We start from the raw sequence: 22,245 nt of genomic DNA, 5'->3' as shown, positions 1-22,245 counted from the left end.
AACTTCGTTGGACTGGTCCTGTTGTTTGGATGCCTGATGATCGTCTTCCAAAGCAACTACTCTATTCCAAACTTTAAAATGGAAACTGTAATGCTGGTGGCCAACAAAAGAGGTTTAAAGACTCTATCAAGGCAAATCTAAAAAAAATGTAGTGTAAACACCAACAATTGGGAAACACAGGCCTGAGAGTGCTCCAATTGGAGAACAGCCTTTACCAAAGGTGCTATTGGCTTTGAAGACGCTCGAACTCGGGACAAAAGGGAGAAATGTGCTAAGAGGAAAGCATGCTTGGCAAACCCTCACCTTGATCAACTCCTGCCCGGAAACCAAAGTCCCCCCTGTGGAAGGACGTGTGGATCCAGAATTGGCCTCCACAGTCACTTACGGACTCACTGTTAAAGCCATGTTTATGGAAGACAATCTTACTCGGCTACGAGGGATCGCCAAAGAAGAAGAAGATCAGAATACTAGCAATCATAGGATAAGCAGTAGTTACGGCTGTACCCTGAAGGTGACATGATAGAAGTTGATAAAATTATGCCAGGCAGAGAGAAAGTTACAGGTAGGTAGCCGTGTTGGTCTGCCGTAGTCAAAACAAAATAAAAAATAAAAAAATTCCTTCCAGTAGCACCTTAGAGACCAACTAAGTTTGTTCTTGGTATGAGCTTTCGTGTGCATGCACACTTCTTCAGATACAAAGAGAAAGTGGAGAAGCGGACACGGACCAATGGATTCAAACTACAAGAAAGAAGATTCCACCTAAACATTAGGAAGAACTTCCTGACAGTGAGAGCTGTTCGGCAGTGGAATTTGCTGCCAAGTAGCGTGGTGGAGTCTCCTTCTTTGGAGGTCTTTAAGCGGAGGCTTGACAGCCATCTGTCAGGAATGCTTTGATGGCGTTTCCTGCTTGGCAGGGGGTTGGACTGGATGGCCCTTGTGGTCTCTTCCAACTCTAGGATTCTATGAATGGGGAAATATCTTTCCCTCTCTTCTGACAGTAGGATTTTTGGGCATCCAATGAAGCTGAACCTTGCAAGATTCAGGACCACACAGGGCAAAAACTCCAGTTGGTAAAAGTAGACAACAAGGAGAGCTAAATACTTTACAAGATAGCAATGTTTAAAAGTCTGGGAAAACTATAAGTGTTTCTTGGCAGCACAAGGATAGCAAAGCAGCTGCTAGGTGAGATTCCCGGGGTGTTGGGAAGGGTGTTCCATGTGCAGGAGCTGCCACCCAAAAGACTCCACCTGCTTGCCACCTGCTGTCCTTCCAGTGGCCAGGATAATTGTCTCCAGTGTCGATCTCAGGACGTGGGGGAAAGGATATGGGGCAACACTAGAATTAGGCCAAAAAGCTGGCAATTGCCTGGTTCTCAGCCCACTTCCTAGATCTCTTTAGAGAAGTAAAGGAGTTGTTGTTACTGAAGTATTGTTCTTGTTGAGACTATAATTAAAAGTATTAAAATTCTTTATTATTATTATTATCCTTCTCACCATCTTCATTTCAATTCATCTGTTGCCTGAGGAAGGCCCTATGCAACATACCCACAATAATATATATATTTTTAACCTATAAAATGTTGTTGTGTCCCAGACAGATTTTTGTAATACTGTGCATGTATTTGTAAGGAGAGTCTCTATCCGACAGTAAGAGACATCTGACAAGGGAATGGGCTGCCTTGGAAAGAGGTGGACTCTCCTTTGTTGGGGTTTGCTCAACAGAGGTCAGGTGGCCATCCATCAGGGATGCTTGCTTCCTGCATTGCAGGGGGTTGGGATAGATGACCCTTGGTGGCCCTCGCAACTCTTAATTCTGTTTCACATATGAGGTATTTATGAATGGCCTGGTGTCCACCTGGACATGGCTATTGATTCAATTTGTCATTTATCCCCAGAACTTCCTCTCGTGTTACTTCCATCTGACCCAAAACAAACTCGGTCACCAGTGTGAGTTTCTGAAGACAATCTTTCATAGTAAAGACCAATGTAGATGATTAATTCAGCTTCTCTGCACCCTTTGTTAAAAACATTTCCAGTAATCTGTTCATTCTTTTGTCACCTCAACAGCTTTATCTTCTTCCTTCCTGGTTGCCTTCCTGCTTCTGATTTTTTCTTTCTTTTCAAAAATAACACTTGTATCATTTTTAGTGATACCCAGCTCAATGTTTTCTTTTGGCCAGAGGGTGTGCTCACTTTGTTCCTCTCATTTTGGTTAGATTTTCAGTTTGCAAGAAAAGCCTTTGGTTGGCCACTGTAAAAGCAGGACTTTGAAGTACACTTGTCTTTTATAGCTTCCCTGACTCTGCTCCTTAACCATGCTGGCATCCACTTGAAGAAGAAGAAGAGTTTGGATTTGATATCCCGCTTTTCACTACCCGAAGGAGTCTCAAAGCGGCTAACATTCTCCTTTCCCTTCCTCCCCAACAACAAACACTCTGTGAGGTGAGCGGGGCTGAGAGACTTCAGAGAAGTGTGACTAGCCCAAGGTCACCCAGCAGCTGCATGTGGAGGAGTGCAGACACGAACCCGGTTCCCCAGATTACGAGTCTGCCGCTCCTAACCACTACACCAAACTGGCTCTCACTTGGAGTTGAGGATGCCTTCTCTAATCTGTGGTCTGCGTTATCCAAAATGAGTGAAGGGGGAGCAGGCCAATGGGGGCCCAGCTAGTTCATCCTCCTGTTCTCCCAGCAGCAAAGCAGTTCCCCAAAGGGAAACCCGCAAGCAGCATTCGAACGCAAGAGCAACTCCTCCCCCCCCCAAACCGTGGCTTCTGGTAACTGGCGTTCAGAAGCGTGGCTGACTCCCACTGTGGATGCCATGCAGAGCCATCCTGGCTAGGAGTCACTAAATTGGTCTAACCTCTTTTAAAATCATTCAAAATAAAACATTTGCTCCATCTCCTTGATCATTTGGGTTGCCCTCTTCTGAATCTTTTTGAAATCTACAGTATCTTTTGGGGGGTGAGGAGACTAGAATAGGGCACAGCATTCAAAACTCAGCTGCACCATAAATCTGTTTAATGCCCCCATGATTACCGGCAGTTTTATTTTCAGAATCATCAGCTCACTGCTAATTCTAGATAATATATGAAAAAAAGTTTAGAAACCCAGATCTCAATATAGGAACTCCCCCCCCCCAGGCATCTGGTCAGCCACTGTGAGAACAGGATGCTGGACTAGATGAGCCACTGCGATTTTAAATAGCCTCCAACTGTCCTGAAGAGATTGTCTGATCCTCCTTACTTTCCCTTTCATCTAATACTCTCATCATGAGATGTTTCCTCTTTTGTTAGCAAATGTGGTGACCAGACTTGGCTATTCAAGCAATGGTCCAATTAGTTATCCAGCACAGGAATAACTTTCTAATGGTAAGAGCCATTCAACGGAGGAACAGGCTCCTTTGGAAGGTGATGGGCTCTCCTTCACTAGAGGTTTTAAAGTGGATGTTGGATGGCTGCCTGTCAGGGAGTCCTTAGCCAGGACTCTTGCATTGCGGGGGGTTGGACTAGATGGTCCTTGGGGTCCCTTCCAACTCTGCAGCTTTTGTCCAGCTGCTTTGATTCCATCTTGCACTAGATTCAGAGGGGATCTCTGGCAACCTCTGCTCTAGTCAGTTTCGTGGCTATCTCTTCTAAGGCAACATCATTTGGGGGATCTGCCCAGTTGGCTCTGTTGCAAGGGCACTGCTCAGGCAATCAGGGGGAAGTTAGAGTCACCAAGTATTGCAGCACTTGGTTTCTGGGCTCTCTATCTCTCCCCCGGTTTCATTTACATTTGCAGAAGTTTTCATGGCTACATTCAGAGCCCCCTTTGCCAGGTGCACAAAGTGTTCTCGCTTGGTGGCAGCATGTAAATGAAGCCGCTCAGAGACACGGCCGGTGCTGGATTTACGTATTAGCTAAACAAGCTATGGCTTAGGGCCCCCACTCTCTTGTGCCCCCCCCATTTAAAGGAAAAAACAATTGGATGTACATTTCTAAATTATAAGATAAAAAACAAATAAAATAAAACCTACACACAGCAACAGTGTATTGTGTTGTGTAGGCTCCTATGATGTAAGTAATGGGCCCCGCCTGCTAGCCCGCTCCCTAAAATATCACTGGTTTGCTCATTTCTATATATAGGGTGCCTACATTCAGCACAGCCTTTGCATTCTGCATGGGCTTTTCAACAATTACTTTGATAAATACATATTTTGTTATGTGCAAATGGCTTTAGATACCTGTTAGGTCCATAAATTACCATAGAGCATATATTCAACACAAAAAACAGTGACAATTTGTTGTTGACAAAGGACAGCTGGACATATAAACGGCCCCATTACCTTCAGTAGCTTAGGGCCTCATCAAACCTAAATTTGGCCCTGGACGCAGCCCTGGCGAGCCTTGAGAAGCTGCACATCACTGAGCTGCTCTGTAGTATGCTCAAGGCCAAACAACGTGCGTCACTTAGAAGCATAGCTGTCAACCTTTCCCTTTTTTGCAGTAAATTCCCTTATTATAGCATTGGGAAACAGCAGGGAGGGTTGATAGCTATGCTTAGAAGTTATGTAAAACTTTTTGCAGCTGCAAACAGAAGTTGTGTGTGCCTGTGACCAAGACTGGAGCCACCGGGTGTGGCCCTTTATCTCCTCCTCCATCCTGAAGAAAATCTGTCTGTAATTCTTGCTCAAAAGGAAGGCACATTCATTTAAGTAATTTACTAAACCCACATGCAATGCTCTGACACATGATGTGGTTCTGTGCTAGAACCTCAGTCTTTGGCCAGAGGTCAATATGGCTTTGGAAACTGTTGTTATTATTATTATTATTATTATTATTATTATTATTATTATTAATATGCCACCTGTCTGACTGGTTTGTCCCAGCCACTCTGGGCAGCTCCCCACAAAAAAAATAGTAAAAACACAATACATGCTTTGATGGTGTTTCCTGCTTGGCAGGGGGTTGGACTGGATGGCCCTTGTGGTCTCTTCCAACTCTATGATTCTATCAGACACTAAAAACTTCCCTGAACAGGGCTGCCTTCAGATGTCTTTTTTAAAAAAGCTGTTTATCTGTTGACATCTTCTGGGAGGGCGTTCCAGGGGGCGGGGGCGACTACTGAAATTGGCATTTACAGGTGTTGATGTTGTACTGAATTATTCACCCATGTTTTAGAACCTGGTAGACCAAACTGCGGGAGGCAGTGAAAGACAGGCGTGCCTGGCGTGCTCTGGTCCATGGGGTCACGAAGAGTCGGACACGACTGAACGACTGAACAACAAGAGGAACAATTTAACTGGCTTCTAAGGAAACACACAGTGGCTACACTTCTCAATTCAGCGGTTCTCAAAGTGGGTGGTTCTGCCCCCTGAGGGTTGTGGTGCCTCACCTAGGTGTGTGTGTGTGTGCAGGAGAGCACTGGAGGTATAAATGACTACCAGATATTGAAAAGCTCATATTACTGGATCAAGATAATGAGTTTTGTTGAACTAATTGAACGGAATAGTTTAAACTGGATTTTTTTTGGGGGGGGAAGTGCAATTAAATGTTACTGTTCTGACTTTTACTTAGTGGCCATGCAAACTGCTATTCTGGATAATGCTTTCTATAGGGTGGGGGCACTGGAATAACCAGATGCACAAATATAGGATGGGGGACACCTGGCTTATACTAGCAGGACATATGAAAAGGATCTCAGAATCTTAGCAGACCACAAGCTGAACATGAGTCAACAGTGTGATGCAGCAGCAAAAATAGTTAATGCTATTCTAGGCTGCATCAGCAGAAGTCTAGCCGCCCAGAGTGGCTGGGGAAACCCAGCCAGGTGGGCGGGGTGCAGATAATAATAAATAATAATTATTATAATTATTATAGTGTCCAGATCAAGGGAAGTCAGACCACACTTTAAACACTGCGTCCAATTCTGGGCACCACAATTTAAGAAGGATGTTCAAAAGCTGGAACATGTCCAGAGGAGGGCAACCAAGATGATCCAGGGTCTGGAATCCAAGCTTTATGAAGAATGGTTGAAGGAGCTGGATATGTTTAGCCTGGAAAAGAGGAGACTGAGAGGAGAGAAGATATCCATGATCTCAAAGCTACCAACATGAGTCTGACCAAACCGTCGTGGGGATTCAAACCGCTGACCTTCTGATCAGCAAGCCCAAGAGGCTCAGTATTTTAGTGGGACGCAGGTGGCGCTGTAGGACAGTGGAGGTGCTGGGCTCTCCTTCCTTGAGATACAGGTGTGTAGCCGTGTTGGTCTTGTTACGGAAATTATGGGGGAGGGGTCACCTAAGCAAAGTCTCCTCCTGAGTAAACTCATTTGGGGTATAATATATAATAATAATATAATATTTATTATTTGTACCCCGCCCATCTGGCTGGATTTCCCCAGCCACTCTGGGCGGCTTCCAACAGAAACCAAATACAACAATATCAAACATTAAAAACTTCCCTAAAAAGGGCTGCCTTCAGGTTTTTTCTGAATGTCAGGTAGTTGTTTATTTCCCTGACCTGTGATGGGAGGGCGTTCCACAGGGCGGGCGCCACTACCGAGAAGGCCCTCTGCCTGGTTCCCTGTAGTTTTGCTTCTCGCAGTGAGGGAACCAACAGAAGGCCCTCGGCGCTGGATCTCAGTGTCCGGGCTGAATGATGGGGGTGGAGACGCTCCTTCAGGTATACTGGACCGAGGCCGTTTAGGGCTTTAAAGGTCAGCACCAACACTTTGAATTGTGCTCGGAAACGTACTGGGAGCCAATGCAGATCTCTCAGGACCGGTGTTATGTGGTCCCGGCGGCCACTCCCAGTCACCAGTCTAGCTGCCGCATTTTGGATTAATTGCAGTTTCCGGGTCACCTTCAAAGGTAGCCCCACATAGAGCGCATTGCAGTAGTCCAAGCGGGAGATAACCAGAGCATGCACCACTCTGACAAGACAGTCCGCGGGCAGGTAGGGTCTCAGCCTGCGTACCAGGTGGAGCTGGTAGACAGCTGCCCTGGATACAGAATTAACCTGCGCTTCCATGGACAGCTGTGAGTCCAAAATGACTCCCAGGCTGCGCACCTGGTCCTTCAGGGGCACAGTTACCCCATTCAGGACCAGGGAATCCTCCACACCTGCCCTCCTCCTGTCCCCCAAAAACAGTACTTCTGTCTTGTCAGGATTCAACCTCAATCTGTTAGCCGCCATCCATCCTCCAACCGCCTCCAGGCACTCACACAGGACCTTCACGGCCTTCACTGGTTCTGATTTGAAAGAGAGGTAGAGCTGGGTGTCATCTGCATACTGATGAACACCCAGCCCAAACCCCCTGATGATCTCTCCCAGCGGCTTCATATAGATATTAAAAAGCATGGGGGAGAGGACAGAACCCTGAGGCACCCCACAAGTGAGAGCCCAGGGGTCTGAACACTCATCCCCCACCACCACTTTCTGAACACGGCCCAGGAGGAAGGAGCGGAACCACTGTATAACAGTGCCTCCAGCTCCCAACCCCTCTAGCCGGTCTAGAAGGATGTTATGGTCGATGGTGTCAAAGGCCGCTGAGAGATCCAGCAGAACTAGGAAACAGCTCTCACCTTTGTCCCTAGCCCGCCGGAGATCATCGACCAGCGCGACCAAGGCGGTTTCAGTCCCATGGTGAGGCCTAAATCCCGATTGGAAGGGATCCAAATGGTCCGCTTCTTCCAGGCGTGCCTGGAGTTGTTCAGCAACCACCCGCTCAATCACCTTGCCCAAGAATGGTAGATTTGAGACTGGGCGATAGTTGGCCATATTGGCCGGGTCTAAAGATGTTTTTTTAAGAAGCGGTTTAATGACCGCCTCTTTCAGCGGGGCTGGGAAGGCTCCCTCACAGAGGGAAGCATTCACCACCCCGCGCAGCCCATCGCCCAGCCCCAGCCCCTCCCGGCTAGCTTTTATAAGCCAGGATGGGCAAGGATCAAGGAGACAGGTGGTTGGTTTCACTCGTCCAAGCAGCCTGTCCACATCCTCGGAGGTAACAGACTGAAATTGATCCCATGCAACTGGACTAGACAGGACTCTGGCACTCTCCCGCCCTGGCCCTGCTCCCACGGTGGAGTCTATCTCTTTCCGAATCTGAGCGATTTTATCCGCAAAAAACTTTGCAAACGCATTGCAGGAGATCTTGGGGTCCCTACCAGGCCCCGATGACGAAGGTGGCTCTGATAGATTCCGAACCACCTGAAAGAGTCTCCTGCTGCTATTTTCCGCAGATGCAATAGAGGCGGTAAAGAAAGTCTTCTTTGCCGTCGCTATCGCCACTTGGTAGGCTCGACGTTGAGCTCTAACCTGTGTTCGGTCGGATTCAGAATGGGTTTTCTGCCACCGGCGCTCTAGCCGTCTCAACGATTGAGGGGCTGTCCGGGCTCCATGCAACCGGAGAGGGCGCTTCGGAGCCAAACAGTCAATAGCCCTGGTTAGCTCCACATTCCAGCGGGCCACCAGGGAATCGGCTGAAAGGCCATCAACATGGGATAAAGTATCCCCTACCACTCTCTGGAAACCATTTGGATCCATTAAGTGGCGGGGGCGGACCATCCGAATTGGTCCCACCTCCCTGCAGAGGGGAAGGGTTGCGGAGAAGTCCAGTTGCACCAGGAAGTGATCTGACCATGGCACTTCTTTAGTTTCACTTTTTTTTAATGTCAGATCACCAACATCCATAGAGGTGAATACCAGGTCTAAGGCATGTCCTCGGCTATGAGTTGGACCAGACTTATTCAGGATCAGCCCCATGGAGGCCATGCTTTCCACGAAGTCCCGAGCGGCCCCTTGTAAGGTCGTGTCGGCATGGATGTTAAAATCCCCTAGGACGACCAAACTAGGTGACTCCAGGAGAACACCCGCCACGACCTGAAGCAGCTTGGGCAGGGAATCCTTGGTGCAGCGGGGAGGTCGGTACACCAAAAGGAATCCTGTACTGCCCCTATTGCCCAACTTCCAGAACATGCACTCAGAGAACTGGGTCTTCCCAATAGGACGCCTGGTGCAAACTAATGACTTCCTAAAAATCACTGCAACCCCCCCTCCCCGCCCACAAGGCCTGGGTTGCTGTGCGTAAGAGAAACCTGGTGGACAAGCAGCGGCAAGGACAGGCCCATCTGCCTCGTCCAACCAAGTCTCTGTTACACATGCCAGGTCAAGTCCACCATCCACAATCAAGTCATGGATGGCAGTGGTTTTATTCAACATTGACCTGGCATTGCACAGCAGCATCTTCAGGTCATGTGGGTATCCCTTGCTGAATCCAGTATCCGTCCGGTCAGGACCAGACCCGGAGGCAGGAATAGTCCTCAGACAACGACTAAACCTGCCTCCTCGGCAATGACATGGTCTGGTCTTAGCGTAACTCCTCCTCCTGCCCGTGATCACTGAGATCGGTTGTCCCAGTGCATCCCACCCCGTGGAACCTGCCCCAGCCATTTTGTTGGCCGGGACCCCCTCCCAGGCAGCCCTGACCCCACCCCTTAAGAACAAAATTAAACCTATATAAAAACAGAAAACAAAACACAATAATACAAACCAAAAACTATAAAAATTACAAGTAACCAAAATTAAACAAAACTCAAAACCCCACTAAACATCTATCCCACCCCCACAACAATAAAACTTAAAAAGATGAAAAGAAATAATAATAATAGAAACATTTTAAAACATTAAAAAGAAGAAAAAGAAAAAAGAGAAAAAAGAAAAAAGAAAAAAAAGAGCTGGACAGCAGCAGCACTCAGGCACTCAGGCAGGGGAGTCCTCCTGGGCAGCAGCACCCAGCAGCAAAGCAGAGGCAGCAGCAGTCCTTTTAAAGCCTTTTCAGGCCCCGCCCTGGGCCAGGTGGTGAGTGGCAGGAACGGGGCCCTCAGGCACTCAGGCAGGGGAGTCCTCCTGGGCAGCAGCACCCAGGTATGGAGTGATGCCCTTAAGGGGACCCATCTCTCTGCCATGATCCAGTAGGCGAGAGACCACATACACAGGGAAATGCCTCAGCAGGTAATCTCTGGGTGCTTCAGGCTAATATCCCTCAACCAGAATCCCATTGTTCTCTCCCATATACCGGGTAAGTGCTCAAGGTATCCTTGCCAATACTTAACACCAATTCACATTGGCCCAGGGCTATCTCCCTGATATTGCTCCATTTTCCCCATATGCAAATCTTGTCTTTCCTATATGTCAATCATGTATAACCCTTCCCTTTCGTGATGTAGTGATGATGTAGTAATGATGTTTCCAAACTGTATTCTGGGATATGATAGGGGTTTTTAAAAGTTCTTGCAACACTGTTCTGGGTGTGCAGTTTGACTGTAACCTATTGCGCAATAAACCCTGTCTTGTCCTTGCTCCAGTGGCTGGACTTCTTTTATTTAACTCCGCAGAAACCAGTGGGCTTACCCCTAAGGGCCAGGTGGCTGGGCAGTTCCACACCTGGGATTGTTTTCCGTTACAGTCTGCCATAGTCAAAACAAAATAAAAAATTCTTTCCAGTAGCACCTTAGAGACCAGCTAAGTTTGTTCTTGGTATGAGCTTTCGTGTGCATGCACACTTCTTCAGGTATCTCATACCAAGAACAAACTTAGCTGGTCTCTAAGGTGCTACTGGAATGAATTTTTTATTTTGTTCTTCCTTGAGATGTTTAAGCAGAGGCTGGCTGGCCCCCTGTCCTGGATGTTTCCATCGGCATCCCTGCCCTGCAGGGGGTTGGACTAGATGACCCTGGAGGTCCCCCTAGGATCCTGTGCTGCAATGGTGCACGTTGCCCGCCCCCTTCCCATTGCCAAGGGCGCCGCTTCTTCCCGGAGCGACTGGGCCACGTGCGCAGCCCGGACCCGGCCAGGGGGAGGTCACGTGGCCCCTCGCCCTCCCCGCCGCCTTTTCCCCGCGGCTCTGACGCCCCCTGGCGGCGCGCGGAGGAAGCCGCCCGGAACCGCAGGTGGCCGCGAGAGGTTCCCGCCGGAGCCTCCTCCGCGACGCGCACAGCCGCGCCCTCCTACTCGCTGAGCCCGGCCACGTGACGCGGAAGGAGTCCCGCGAATCGCAGTTCCCTTCCGGTTGGTGGCCGAGGGGCCCCGACCAGAGGCGGCGGCGGAGGCGGCATGGGCAAGAAGAAGGCGGCGTCGGTGGGGCTGGGCCGGGCGCTCATCCGGGAGCGCAGCCAGGGGCGCGGGGGCCGCCGGGCGGCAGAGGGATGGGTGAGTGTGGGGAGGGGGCTCTTTCCTGCGTTTCCCCCTCAGAAGTGGCGCGCGCGCGGCTCTTGCCCCGGGAGCTGCGATTCCTGTCCAGCAGGGGGCTCGACTAGATGACCCTGGGGGACCCCTTCCGACTCTGTGAGTTCTGTGACTCCGTGGCGAACAAGCACAACAACCCTGCGAGGTGGGCCGAGGCTGCCGTGAGCTAAGCTGCGCCCGGGTTGGGCTGCGGCAGAGGTAGACTGCGCCTGAGCAGGGAGGCTCCGCTGGGAGTGATCGCCGGCCTCCCTTGAAGCTCACCTGTACTAGGAGCCTGAGAAAGTCAAAGTCTGTACAAAGTCTATGTAAAAGAACATTGTCAAAATGTTAATCGCTTGGCAGGTACTGATTGAACTTCCCTATGCAAATAGGACAATTTTATAAAATATGAAGTAAGTTAAATAGTATGGAGAAAATCAAGTTAAGTGCGTATTCAAGAAATCCAATTTGAGAACATAATGGGAAGATTGGAGGTCATGTTAGAAATACCGGTAGCTTCAAAATGATGTATAAAGCAAATACAGTATCAATTTAGGAAAGATTGATTTTTTATTTTTATTCTTTATTTTGTTTTTAACAATTACTGCTTATTTCTTTTATACAATTTTTCAACTAATAAAGCATAAAAAAGAGAAAGTCTCTCCTCCCCCCTTTCCTTTCCTTTCCCTTCCCTTCCTCCTGCTCCCTGCAGCTCAGCCATGAGGGGTGGAGGCTTGAGGAGGAGGTGGGGATGCCAGCCCTGCTTGCCCCTCTCACCCCCCTTGCCACTCCCAGGTCCCCTTCTCTGTTCCTGGGCCACGTGGGCTTCCAAGGCTCCTTCATATGCAGACCGCCCCAGGCTCAGCCCCCAGCAGCATCTCCAGGTAGGGTGTCCCCCGCCCCCATCTGAAACACTGGGGAGCTGCTGCTGCCGGCCCTTCTCAGTGGGAGGCAGCTTCCCGCGTCTGGAAGGCAGCTAAAGCAGAACCTCCTTGTGCCAAGGCAGTCTGCCGTTGGCTACTCAGCACTGGATAACAGGCGGCAGTAGCCATCTTGCCCTGCTCAGAAGCTTCCTGGAAACATCTGGTCAGGTCCTTCTGGAAACATGATGCTGGCCTAGGTGGGCCCTGCAGCTGGCCTGGCAAGGGGGTTCATATGCTCTGCTCCGATGACAACTCAAAGAAGTCCTGGGCTTTTTCCTCACAGCTGCACACCAGCGAATTGAACGACGGATACGACTGGGGACGACTAAACCTTCAGTCCGTCACTGAGCAGAACTCGCTGGAGGAGTTCTTGGCTACCGCTGAGCTGGCAGGAACCGAATTTGTGGCAGGTGAGTCCTTGGCGAGGATGTTCCTGTGCTCCAAATCCAGACACTTTTGCTGCTCTTGACAACTTCTGTCGCTCTGCAGAGAAGCTGAACATCAAGATTGTTCCTCCTGAGGCTCAGACTGGTTTGTTGACAACGGAAGAGACTCGGAAAATCCAAGAGTTGCATGAGCAGAACAAGCACTTCTTGTGCATCCCGAGAAGGTGAGTCTGTCACAGAGTTCAGGGTGCTGGGGAGCTTTCATGTTCTGTGCTGCCACCCATGTCCCCTGTGTTTTTTGCAGCCTGAGGGGTGCTGCCAGTTTAGTAGCCACATAAAACATGAGAGTGGAAAGTCCAAGAACCAGAGAGACACAACGTAGAGTGTGGTTGTAATGGCAAGAGATCTCTCTGGTTTGAAAATGGTGTTTGTTGTCAAAGCTGTAAAAGAGAACATAATATTCATAGCTTTTGATATTTCTGTGCTAATGAGCAGAGTATGGAAAATGTGAGCTTGAACACTTACTACAAGAAAGTAAAATGTGGCTTGCTAAGCTAAGCTCAGGCTTGGTGGGATGACTCATGATTGGGATGTAGGAATTGAATCCTGTGACTTGATCAAAAAGAATGGATGCGATAGAAAGGGCGACAAGGAAAGAGTGACTTAATTAACATTTGTTTGTTTATTACCAGCCCTTCACACTTCGGTTGCAGGGTGGGGTACAGCTTTATAAACAATATTAAAAACAACTTAAAACTATAGAAATATAAGATGGGTCTTAAAAACATGCACCTGTGCAGACAGACTTCTGAGAGAGTGAACATGATAGTTATGTGGAGAGCAGTTGGCTAAATATAGAAGCAAAAGTAAAAATACACAAAGAATATTGTGTCTGGAGTCTACCACAGACCACCAAACTAGGGTGTGTGTGCTGCTGTCCTGAAACAAACTGCAGATGCTTGAGGGAAGCAAAAATTTATGGTAACGTGGAATTCCACTATCCTGATATCCACTGGGAGACAAGCTCTGCAAAGCATGAAATCTCTTTTCTTCCACCCCCCCCCCATATACAAATAAAACCCCCATAATCTGCCTTTGCTGATGACTTCCCCTGTGACTGGTGAGAGCAGGCCACGTTGGGACAAGCGGACCAGTCCTGAGATGCTGAACCAAGCAGAAAGAGACAGCTTCCTGGAGTGGAGGAGGCGTCTCGCTCGGTAAGTGCCTCGTGCTGCTGCTTCCTCTTGCGGGCCGGGGCCTCGGGGCTTGCATTTCCCCTGACGCCACCTGGGAGCACAACACCTCGGGTTTCTTTCTGTCGAGGATTTTCACAGGGTGGAGCCATGAGCCAGTGTGGGCAGGGATCAAGAAGCCCACCAGGGGCAACAGCAATATTCAACAGACGGTTCAGTACGCCTCACTCTCGAATGCTGTTACCTCAGTTAGAAAGCTGTTAGTGCGGATCAGAAGCCTGTGGAATCCTCCTGGCCTCTAACACTCTCCTGCTTCCTCCTTTCCCGCCTTTCCTTCCAGTCTGGAGGAAGAACAGAAACTCATTTTGACCCCATTTGAGCGGAATTTGGATTTTTGGCGTCAGCTGTGGCGAGTCCTTGAAAGAAGGTAAAGCTGGTCCTTGTCCCGAGGCTCTCCCTGGCTTGGAAGCCACTTGCTGGTGCTGGTGGTGGGAATGGGTTAGAATCCTGTTACAGAGACATGTAAAAAGGTTAAAGAATATTGGGAAATGATTTATAATGAGTTGAAAAGCATGTTTAAAACAACATTCCCAAAAAGTCCAGAGGCCTTTCTGTTATGAATAGTTCAGACTGAAGTTCCCAGGTGTCAGAAAAAATTAATTATGTATGCAACAACGGCGGCTCGAGTTTTGTTAGCCCAAAGATGGAAAGTGAGGGAGGTCCCAAGTATGGAGGACTGGCAGCTTAAGATGATAGAATTTGCAGAATGAGCAGGTTTAAAAGATAGAATAAGAGGGCAAGAAAAACATCTGTTTGAAGTGGCAAATCTTTGCTGAGTACTTGGAAAATAACTGCACAGCTGAAGACGCTGGCAGCATTAAGATAAATTCACAGTGTGGTTAATGTTTCAATGAAGTAAATTGGAGAATTGACTGAAATGGTTACAGTAAAATATGCAGGAATGATAGATAAGTAAAATGAACCATGGAAGGAGAAGGAGAGAAGTCATTGGATATATGGTATTCTGTAAAATGTTTAGTTTGAGATGTATAAATTGAAAATTTAATAAAAAAGCTATTAAAAAGAAAAAGAATCCCATTCCAGAGACCTCAGTGTGAAGGCAGCCAAGGTGCCTTCTGGCCGCAAAAGGCCTTGCCAGGGGCTGCTGTGTGAAAGTGCCTGAATTGCAGGAGCTGGGATTCCCCCATCTGAATAGCTACATGCTATTGCTATGGTTGTCTCTCCAACCTGGGCTGCTCCTCCCTGATTGAGGCGAGGGGGGAGCTAGTGGCCAGTGAAGCAGCTGCCCCTTCCCTTTCCTCTTGCAGTGACGTTGTGGTTCAGATTGTGGATGCCAGAAACCCCCTTCTCTTCCGGTGCCGCGATCTGGTAGGTGAAGCGAGCAGGGAAGCAGGATTTATTGGGCAGCTGCTCTGGGGTGGGGGGTGGGTCATGTTCGCTGCTGTTGGGTCCTTGCTCTGTGCCGCAGCTCAGCCTTGCAAGCAGATGATCCCAGGTTAAGTTGCTGATGGCATCTCCCGGGAGGGCTGGGAGAGAGTCCGCTGCCTGGAAGGCTGGAGAGCCACTGCTGCCAGTCAGTGCAGGAAATACTGAGTTAGATGGACCAAGAGTGTGAATCGGGATAAGGCAGCTTCCTATGCTGCTGTGTGCCAAGCAAACCCAGACTCTGTCCAGACTCTTCAGGAGCACAGGAGGCTGTTTTATCCTGGGTGAGACCCTTGGTCCATCTAGCTCAGTGCTGTCTATACTGACTGGCAGCAGTGGCTCTCCAGGCTTCCCAGCAGGGGGCAGTCCCAGTTCTTATACTGGAGGAGACCATTGGGACCTGGGAACTCCTGGTTGCAAAGCAAGTGCTCTGCCTCTGAGCTTCTGTCCTTTCCCAGCATCTGGGGGTAGGGGGACGTGAGCATTCTGGACCTGAGAAGCCCATCTAGGCCAGCCCCTCTTCCCACCCCAGGAAAGGAGAATCTTCCAAACACCCTTAAGTAGCGCAAAGCACCCTCCAGGATGGACAGGGGTGCCTGCCTGTCAATTGCTGGGTGGCCCAAGGATGCCTATACTTTATACTCACTGTATCACATGTTTACAGTGAGATTAAACAACACTCCCCCAATCTCTCAGTCCTTGTCACACTCTGTGTGCTGCCATACTACCACCAACCCCAAACATCAGCTGCAATGTTGCTGTCTTTCATTCAACAGCCTCACGGCCCATGGGTAGAAACTTATTTAACCTGTTGGTGCGGCTTATCATGTTTCTATATCTCCTGCCCGAGGGCAGGAGATCAAAAAGGTGCTGGCCAGGGTGTGAGTCATCCCTGAGAATGTTTCTCGCTCTTATGAGGCAACAGTCTCTCGCGATAACTTCTAGCGGACTCAAGGGACAGCCCACGATTTCCTGTACTGTCTTCTCCACCCTCTGTAGGGACTCTCTGTCCATGGCTGTCAAGCCAGCATACCACACCGTAATGCAGTATGAGAGAACACTTTCTATCGTGGACCGATAGAAGGAAATCATCAGTTGCTGTTCAGCATGGTTCTTTTGCAAGATCCTTAGGAAATGAAGTCTCTCTTGGGCCTTCCTAACCACCTGGGTTGTATTGACCTTCCAATTTAGGTCTTCACTAAGATGGACTCCCAGGTATTTAAAGGAAGAGACTCTCTCCACACAGCCCCCCGATGTACAACAGGGCTAGCTCCCCCTCTCTTCCTCCGAAAGTCCAACACCATCTCCTTTGTCTTGCCAATGTTTAGGTGCAGATTGTTCTCAGAGCACCATGTGGATACCTTTTGAACCCCCTCCCTGCACGCAGATTCGTCACTGCCTGTAATTAAACCCATTATGGTGGTGTCATCAGCAAACTTAATAATTGCAGTAGATGGATAGATGAAATGCAATCATATGTATATGGCATGGCGCTGTGTGTGGGCGTTCCCTGCATCTCTCCCATGGGCCCAGCTGTTGGCGGGTGTGGGGCGGGTGTCGCTTGGCCATGCAAGGAGGCCTCAGGAGGCCCATGGGACGCAGGTCACCCATCGCAGGGAGAGGGGACCCCCTACCCACAGGACTCTCCTCCCTCTGCTTTTCTTCGCTGGCGTTCTTGTGTGAGTCCAGAGGGTGATTGTGCTGCCTCCCTGCCTTGCCTCTCCTTCCAGGAATGTTACGCCAAAGAGATCAGCCCCGAGAAGGAGAATCTCGTCCTGCTCAACAAGGCTGACCTGCTGAGTGAGGAGCAGCGCTGCGCCTGGGCCCGCTTCTTCCAGGACGAAGGGGTCCGAGTGGTCTTCTGGTCTGCCCTGGAGGAGGCGAGGCGCCTGGCAGAGGACAGCTCTCAGGTAGCAGACGTCTTGGGGGCTGGCGGTTGGGGCGGAGGGAGCAGCTTCCGCAGGGGCAGCGCTCAGTGCTTTGGGTTTTCAGAATGTTCCTTTTTCTAAAGAACCTTCCTGCCCCTGGGCACGCAGGGTACTTCCCTTGCAAATACTCGCAGGATCAAAACACTTTCTGTGGAAGAGAAGTGCTCAGGCTCTTAGAAAGGGACCTAGACATCCTGCAACACAAGAGAAGCTCAGCCTTCCACTTTAACCTCCATGGGGTATAAGCAGTGAGCCTGTTCTGTAACAGCCGCCCTCCAGCCCAGCATCCAGAAGATTTCGAGGGCACCAGGTTGGGGGAGGTGGCTCTGTAGCCTCCCGTTCTTCTCCCTTCCAAGTTGGGCTTCATGTACCTGTGGATTTTCCAGAGGGAGGGGATCAGGCAGGCATTAGTTGGTATTTGATAGAATCATAGAGTTGAAAGAGAGGGACCCCAGGAACCATCTTGTCCAGCCCCCTGCAATGCAGAAATCTCAGCTGAAGCACCCCAGACTGATGGGCACCCAAGCTCTGCTTAAAAACCTCCAATGGAGGAAAGTCCACCACCTCCCAAGGGAGACCGTTCCACTGTCAAGTGGCTCTTGCCACCAGAAAGTTCTTCCTGACGTTGAGTCGGAATCTCCTATTTTGCCGTTTGAATCCATTGATTCGGGTCCCACCCTCTAGAACAGCAGGAAACAAGCTAGCTGCACCTTCCAGGTAAAAGCCATTCTGTGTTTTGTGCTTCTACATTCTAAATGTTTAATTCTGATAGCCAACCTTTTTGCTGCTGCTGCTGCAAGAGGTGCGATTCCAGACATGTTTAATGAAAACCAGTGCCGGGTGGCTTTGTTCTGCTGAGCCTGCAGGCAGAGACCCCTGCCCTGAATTCTGTCCCATTTGCTCAGGGGTCAGAAGCTGCGCAAGAACCAGGCCTGGACGAGGACCATTGCAGCGAGGAGGAGATGCAGACCTCAAGCTGCCACGCTCTCTCTTGGCCTCTTGGGAACAAAGAGCCCGGCAGCGGTGAAGAGGAAGACAGCGACGTCTATGAGGACTGTGAGGAGGAAGAGGAGGAGGAGGCCTGGCTGACCTGCTCTGAAGACGGGGAGAGCAGAGCCCCTGTTGGGTCTGTGGGGCAAAGCAGGACTGATTCCCCCGAGAGCCAGAGTGCAGCAGGACCCTCTCAGGGCCAGCCGCTCAGAAACAGCAGCCGCTTAGTGCAAAGGGAGGAACTCCTGGAGATCCTGAGGACGTTTCACTCTGGGAGGAAGGTCAGGGAAGGCGAAGTCACTGTTGGGCTGGTGAGTTGGGGGACTGACTTGGAGCAGGGCTGCTTTTCCCTCCTCTGGTGCTGCAGGGAGGAGCTGGTGCGCCAGGCCTGCCTCTGTGCCAGCCGCTTCCTCCTTTCCTCCTCCCTAGGTGGGCTACCCCAACGTCGGGAAGAGTTCGACCATCAACACCATCCTGGGCAAGAAGAAGGTCTCTGTGTCGGCCACGCCGGGTCACACCAAGCACTTCCAGGTACTGCCTGGGCGGGCGGCTGTGGAGAACATGCTGCCAGGCTGCTGCCAGGCCGTGAGGTGTAGGGGTGAGGGCTGGATCAGTCCTGCAGGGCCCCCCGCTTCCATGGGAGGAAGTTCTCTGCACCTTCCAGGGCAGCTCCCTCACCTTTGGGGAAATTCCAGCTGTGGCAGAGTAGACGTGGCCACAGCCACCTCTTTGGCACCAGCCCCATAGGCCTCCTCATCTACTATGAGCCCCCTAGACTTGGAGGCCCCAGCAGGTTGGGAGGGCAGTGGTTTGGGGTGGGGTGGGCTCCCGAGTCTCTGCTCTTGCCTCCTTCCTGGACTCCTGCGCTTGTGCCCCCTCCTGCAAGGAGTCCTGCGGGTGTCTCCTGCTGGCCTTGCCCTCCTCCTTGCTTGCTGCCAGGGCACCCTCCAGTTTTTGCTTTTACCTCCGAGAAGCAGAGCAGGAGCTGGAGTGGCGGGCGCAGCAGGGGAGCAGGGCCAGGAGCTTCTGGCTGCCCCAGCTGCTCTCGCCCTGCTTGGCACTGGACCGCCATAGCTGCCTACTCTGCTCAGCGGAGGCAGCTTGGGCTCGGGGGGGGGGAGCTGGTACCTGAGGGGAGCCAGAGCTGAGTGCCTCTGTTGTTCCCGCCCCCTTGTAGACGCTGTATGTGGATCCGGCCCTCTGCCTCTGTGACTGCCCTGGCCTGGTGATGCCCTCCTTTGTCTCCACCAAGGCGGAAATGATCTGCAGCGGGATCTTGCCCATTGACCAGATGAGGGACCACGTTCCCCCCGTCTCTCTCATATCCTTTCCTTTTTTCTGGGGGGTGGGGGTGGGTGGGAATAAACTCAGTCAGTTCTCCACCTGCGGAGCAGCCAAGGCTGGCCAGGGGTGCTCAGCATCAGCCCTGCCCAGGCAGGAGTTGGCTATATTGGGGTGGGGGCTTCCTAGTCGCCTTGAGTTCCCATCAGTTGCCTTTGGGTAACTTTGCTGGGAAGGGCAGTTGTTCAAACTGAGACGGGCAGGAGATGGGCGGCTGCACCTGCTCCACCCCACACAGATAGGGCATCTCCTCATTCACTGCTGTTTCGGGAAAATGAACCTCCAAATGCAGCAGAGGGGTAGGGCAGAGAGAGGTCGCCTGAATTGCAAGGAGAAGAGTTGTCTCGGGAGGTGGGGAGGGCAGCTGCCGAGGTGGGGGGGGGGGCCTGGTCTCGCTTTGGGCACCCTTCTGCACCCTCCCCACCGGTTGCTCCTTTACTGGCCCACGTCTGCCAGCGCATCCCCCGGGCAGCCCTGGAGGCCACCTACGGGATCAACATCATCCGGCCTCGAGAGGACGAGCCCCCCGATCGGCCGCCCACGGCTGAGGAGCTGCTGACGGCCTATGGATGTGAGTTGCCACCCTGCGAGGGGCTGCGCGCTGGGGTTTGGGCTCCCTCCGAGGGGCCCAGGAAGGGCTGGCTTGATTATGGATTTAGAAAAATGACTTATGTATAGCGTTGTCTCAACAAAACATAAAAGAGAATACTAAAAATCCTATTAAAAAGTTCACAACGGGATGTCTGCCGCCTGCATTGGCCTGGTGAAAGAGAACCGTTTTCAGCAGCGGTTGGGGGTTGGCACAGAATCTCTTGGCCGCCAAGAGCCCTTCGTCTGCCAGAGCTGCTCCGGCTCATTTCTGTGGCGCCTGCCCTGTCCTCCCCATACATACATCAGAAGAGCCTGCAGCTGGACCCGTCTCACCCATCAGCCTCTTCTCCCAGGGGCCACCCAGATGCCCACAATGGGGAGCCAGGGAGCAGAGCGTGAGCATAATAATAATAATAATAATAATAATAATAATAATAATAATAATAATAATAATAATTTATTATTTATACCCCGCCCATCTGGCCGGGTCTCCCCAGCCACACAAGAGCAGCAGCAGCTGGTATTCAGAAGCATGGCTGCCTTCAGCCATGGACGTGGCACGTAACGGCTGTGACTAGGAGCCTTCGATAGGCATCTCCTCCATGAATTCATCGAATCCTCTTGTAAAGCTGTCCAAGTGGGTGGTCATCGCTGCCTCCTGCAGCAGGGAGTTCCAGGGTTTCACTCTGTGTTGCGTGAAGAAGGAGATTGTTTTACCGTTCCTGAGCTGTCCTTTCAGTTTCATGGGATGCCCCTGAGTTCTAGTGTTAGGAGAGAGGGAGGAACCTTTTCTCTATCTGTGTTCTGTATGCCATGCCTAATTTTATAGATTTCTATCATGTCGCCTGATACTTGCCTTTTCTCTAAGCTAAAAAGTTCCTTGTCTCTTTCCTCCCTCCCTTCCTTCCGCCTGGATCAAGACATGAGAGGCTTCATGACAGATCATGGGCAGCCGGATCAGCCCCGCTCGGCTCGCTATGTGCTGAAGGACTACGTCAGTGTAAGTGCTGGGGACTGCTGAGCCCCACCTCAAGGTGGGGGCAGCACTCGGCTCTAGGGAGGAAAGGGTGCGTGCTGGAAATTGAGTAAATAAATGTCATGGTGCGGGGATGGAATTCTTACCTTCTCCATGTCTTGACATTCATTTCTCCCTCTCCTGCTGCCTGCCTCCCCCCCCCCCCCAATTTTCTCACAGGGCAAGCTGCTCTACTGCCACCCGCCTCCTGGAACTGACCCCCAGGACTTCCAGTTGTGTCACGAAAGATGCCCCTTGCAGAGCAAGGCTGGGCAGCATGAGACCGGGGGGCTGCCTGGCAGGACCCCCAGAGCAAAGCAGATCGAGAACGTGGTGGACTCTGCCTTCTTCCACCAGGTGAGGGGCTGTGTGTGTGCATGCATGCAGCGGGGGGGGGGGGGAGCACACCAGGCACCCGCTCTGCTCCTCTGATGCCTGCTTGGGTGAAATATAGTGCACCTGGCCAAATCCTGCTTGGCTTCTGGGTCTGCCCCCTGCCTTCCTCTTTGCCCACACAACTTGGCCTCTTGGCTCCCCAGGTGGGCCTGTGCCCCTCTGAACAGTGCTGGCCCCCCCCAAGACACCTGGAGGCTTCCTCTTGACACGGCCTGCCTCTTTCTCTCAGGAGAATGTCCGGGCCCTGACCAGAGGTAGCCAGTGCCTGATGGGCAACCGAGCGGGAGGCCCCTCTTCCGTGACCGGTGCCGAGGACGCCCGAGGCAAACCCTGGAAGAAGCACGGCAACAGGAACAAGAAGGAGAAGATCCGCCGCGTCACCAAACACCTGGAGGCTTGACTCCGTGCGCCTCTGCGCCTCCACCTCCACCAGAGAAGAGAGGCAAGAAGAGGCGCCCAGCTCCTGTGGCTGAGCCAAGGAGAGGCGCTCTGGCCCTGTGAGGCTCTCTGGTCAAAAGGCCTGGAAGAGGAGGAGCTGCTTTGCACCCACTTCATCTTGTGGCCCAAGCCTGGAGCAGGAGGCCATTCTCCACTTGCTGGCAATAAATTTTTCTTACCTTTGCCATCATTGTCTTTCTGCAAGTGTGGCAGGCAGATCAAGATGCGACCCTGTCCTGTCCTGATCATTCAGGTGCACTTTCTGACACCTTCCCCCCCCCCTCGCAGCCGCTGTTTCTGGAACCCGTGACAAACGGCAGCTCCAAGGTTTCTCGGAGGGAAGCTCTGATTCTGCTTGGCCAGCCTGAAAGGGCTCCTTCTGGGCAGGACTTC

The 22,245-nt window shown here is 51.2% G+C and overlaps 1 protein-coding gene across 2 annotated transcripts; it reads left to right on the top strand.

Annotated features, from left to right (window-relative positions):
- The first annotated feature begins 11,070 nt into the window (after window positions 1–11,070).
- On the top strand, window positions 11,071–22,035 carry LSG1 (large 60S subunit nuclear export GTPase 1). Of its 2 annotated transcripts, none has more exons than XM_033150950.1 (14): window positions 11,071–11,190; window positions 12,412–12,538; window positions 12,618–12,738; window positions 13,645–13,731; window positions 14,048–14,134; window positions 15,036–15,096; window positions 16,884–17,063; window positions 17,987–18,382; window positions 18,501–18,602; window positions 19,249–19,392; window positions 19,860–19,983; window positions 20,924–21,003; window positions 21,199–21,375; window positions 21,644–22,035. In XM_033150950.1, the coding sequence occupies exons 1-14, from the start codon at window positions 11,095–11,097 to the stop codon at window positions 21,812–21,814; spliced, it is 1,953 nt and encodes a 650-aa protein (XP_033006841.1). In that variant the 5' UTR covers window positions 11,071–11,094; the 3' UTR covers window positions 21,815–22,035. The 2 variants fall into 2 exon arrangements, with proteins under 2 accessions (XP_033006841.1, XP_033006839.1); XM_033150948.1 differs by lacking the exon at window positions 11,071–11,190 and adding an exon at window positions 11,526–11,568.
- The last annotated feature ends 210 nt before the right edge of the window (window positions 22,036–22,245 follow it).

The sequence above is a fragment of the Lacerta agilis genome, chromosome 5 (assembly GCF_009819535.1).
Source record: "Lacerta agilis isolate rLacAgi1 chromosome 5, rLacAgi1.pri, whole genome shotgun sequence".
NCBI classification, from domain to species: Eukaryota; Metazoa; Chordata; class Lepidosauria; order Squamata; family Lacertidae; genus Lacerta; species Lacerta agilis.
The sequence above is the reverse complement of the archived record's forward strand: the minus strand, read 5'-3'. Positions and strand labels throughout refer to the sequence as shown.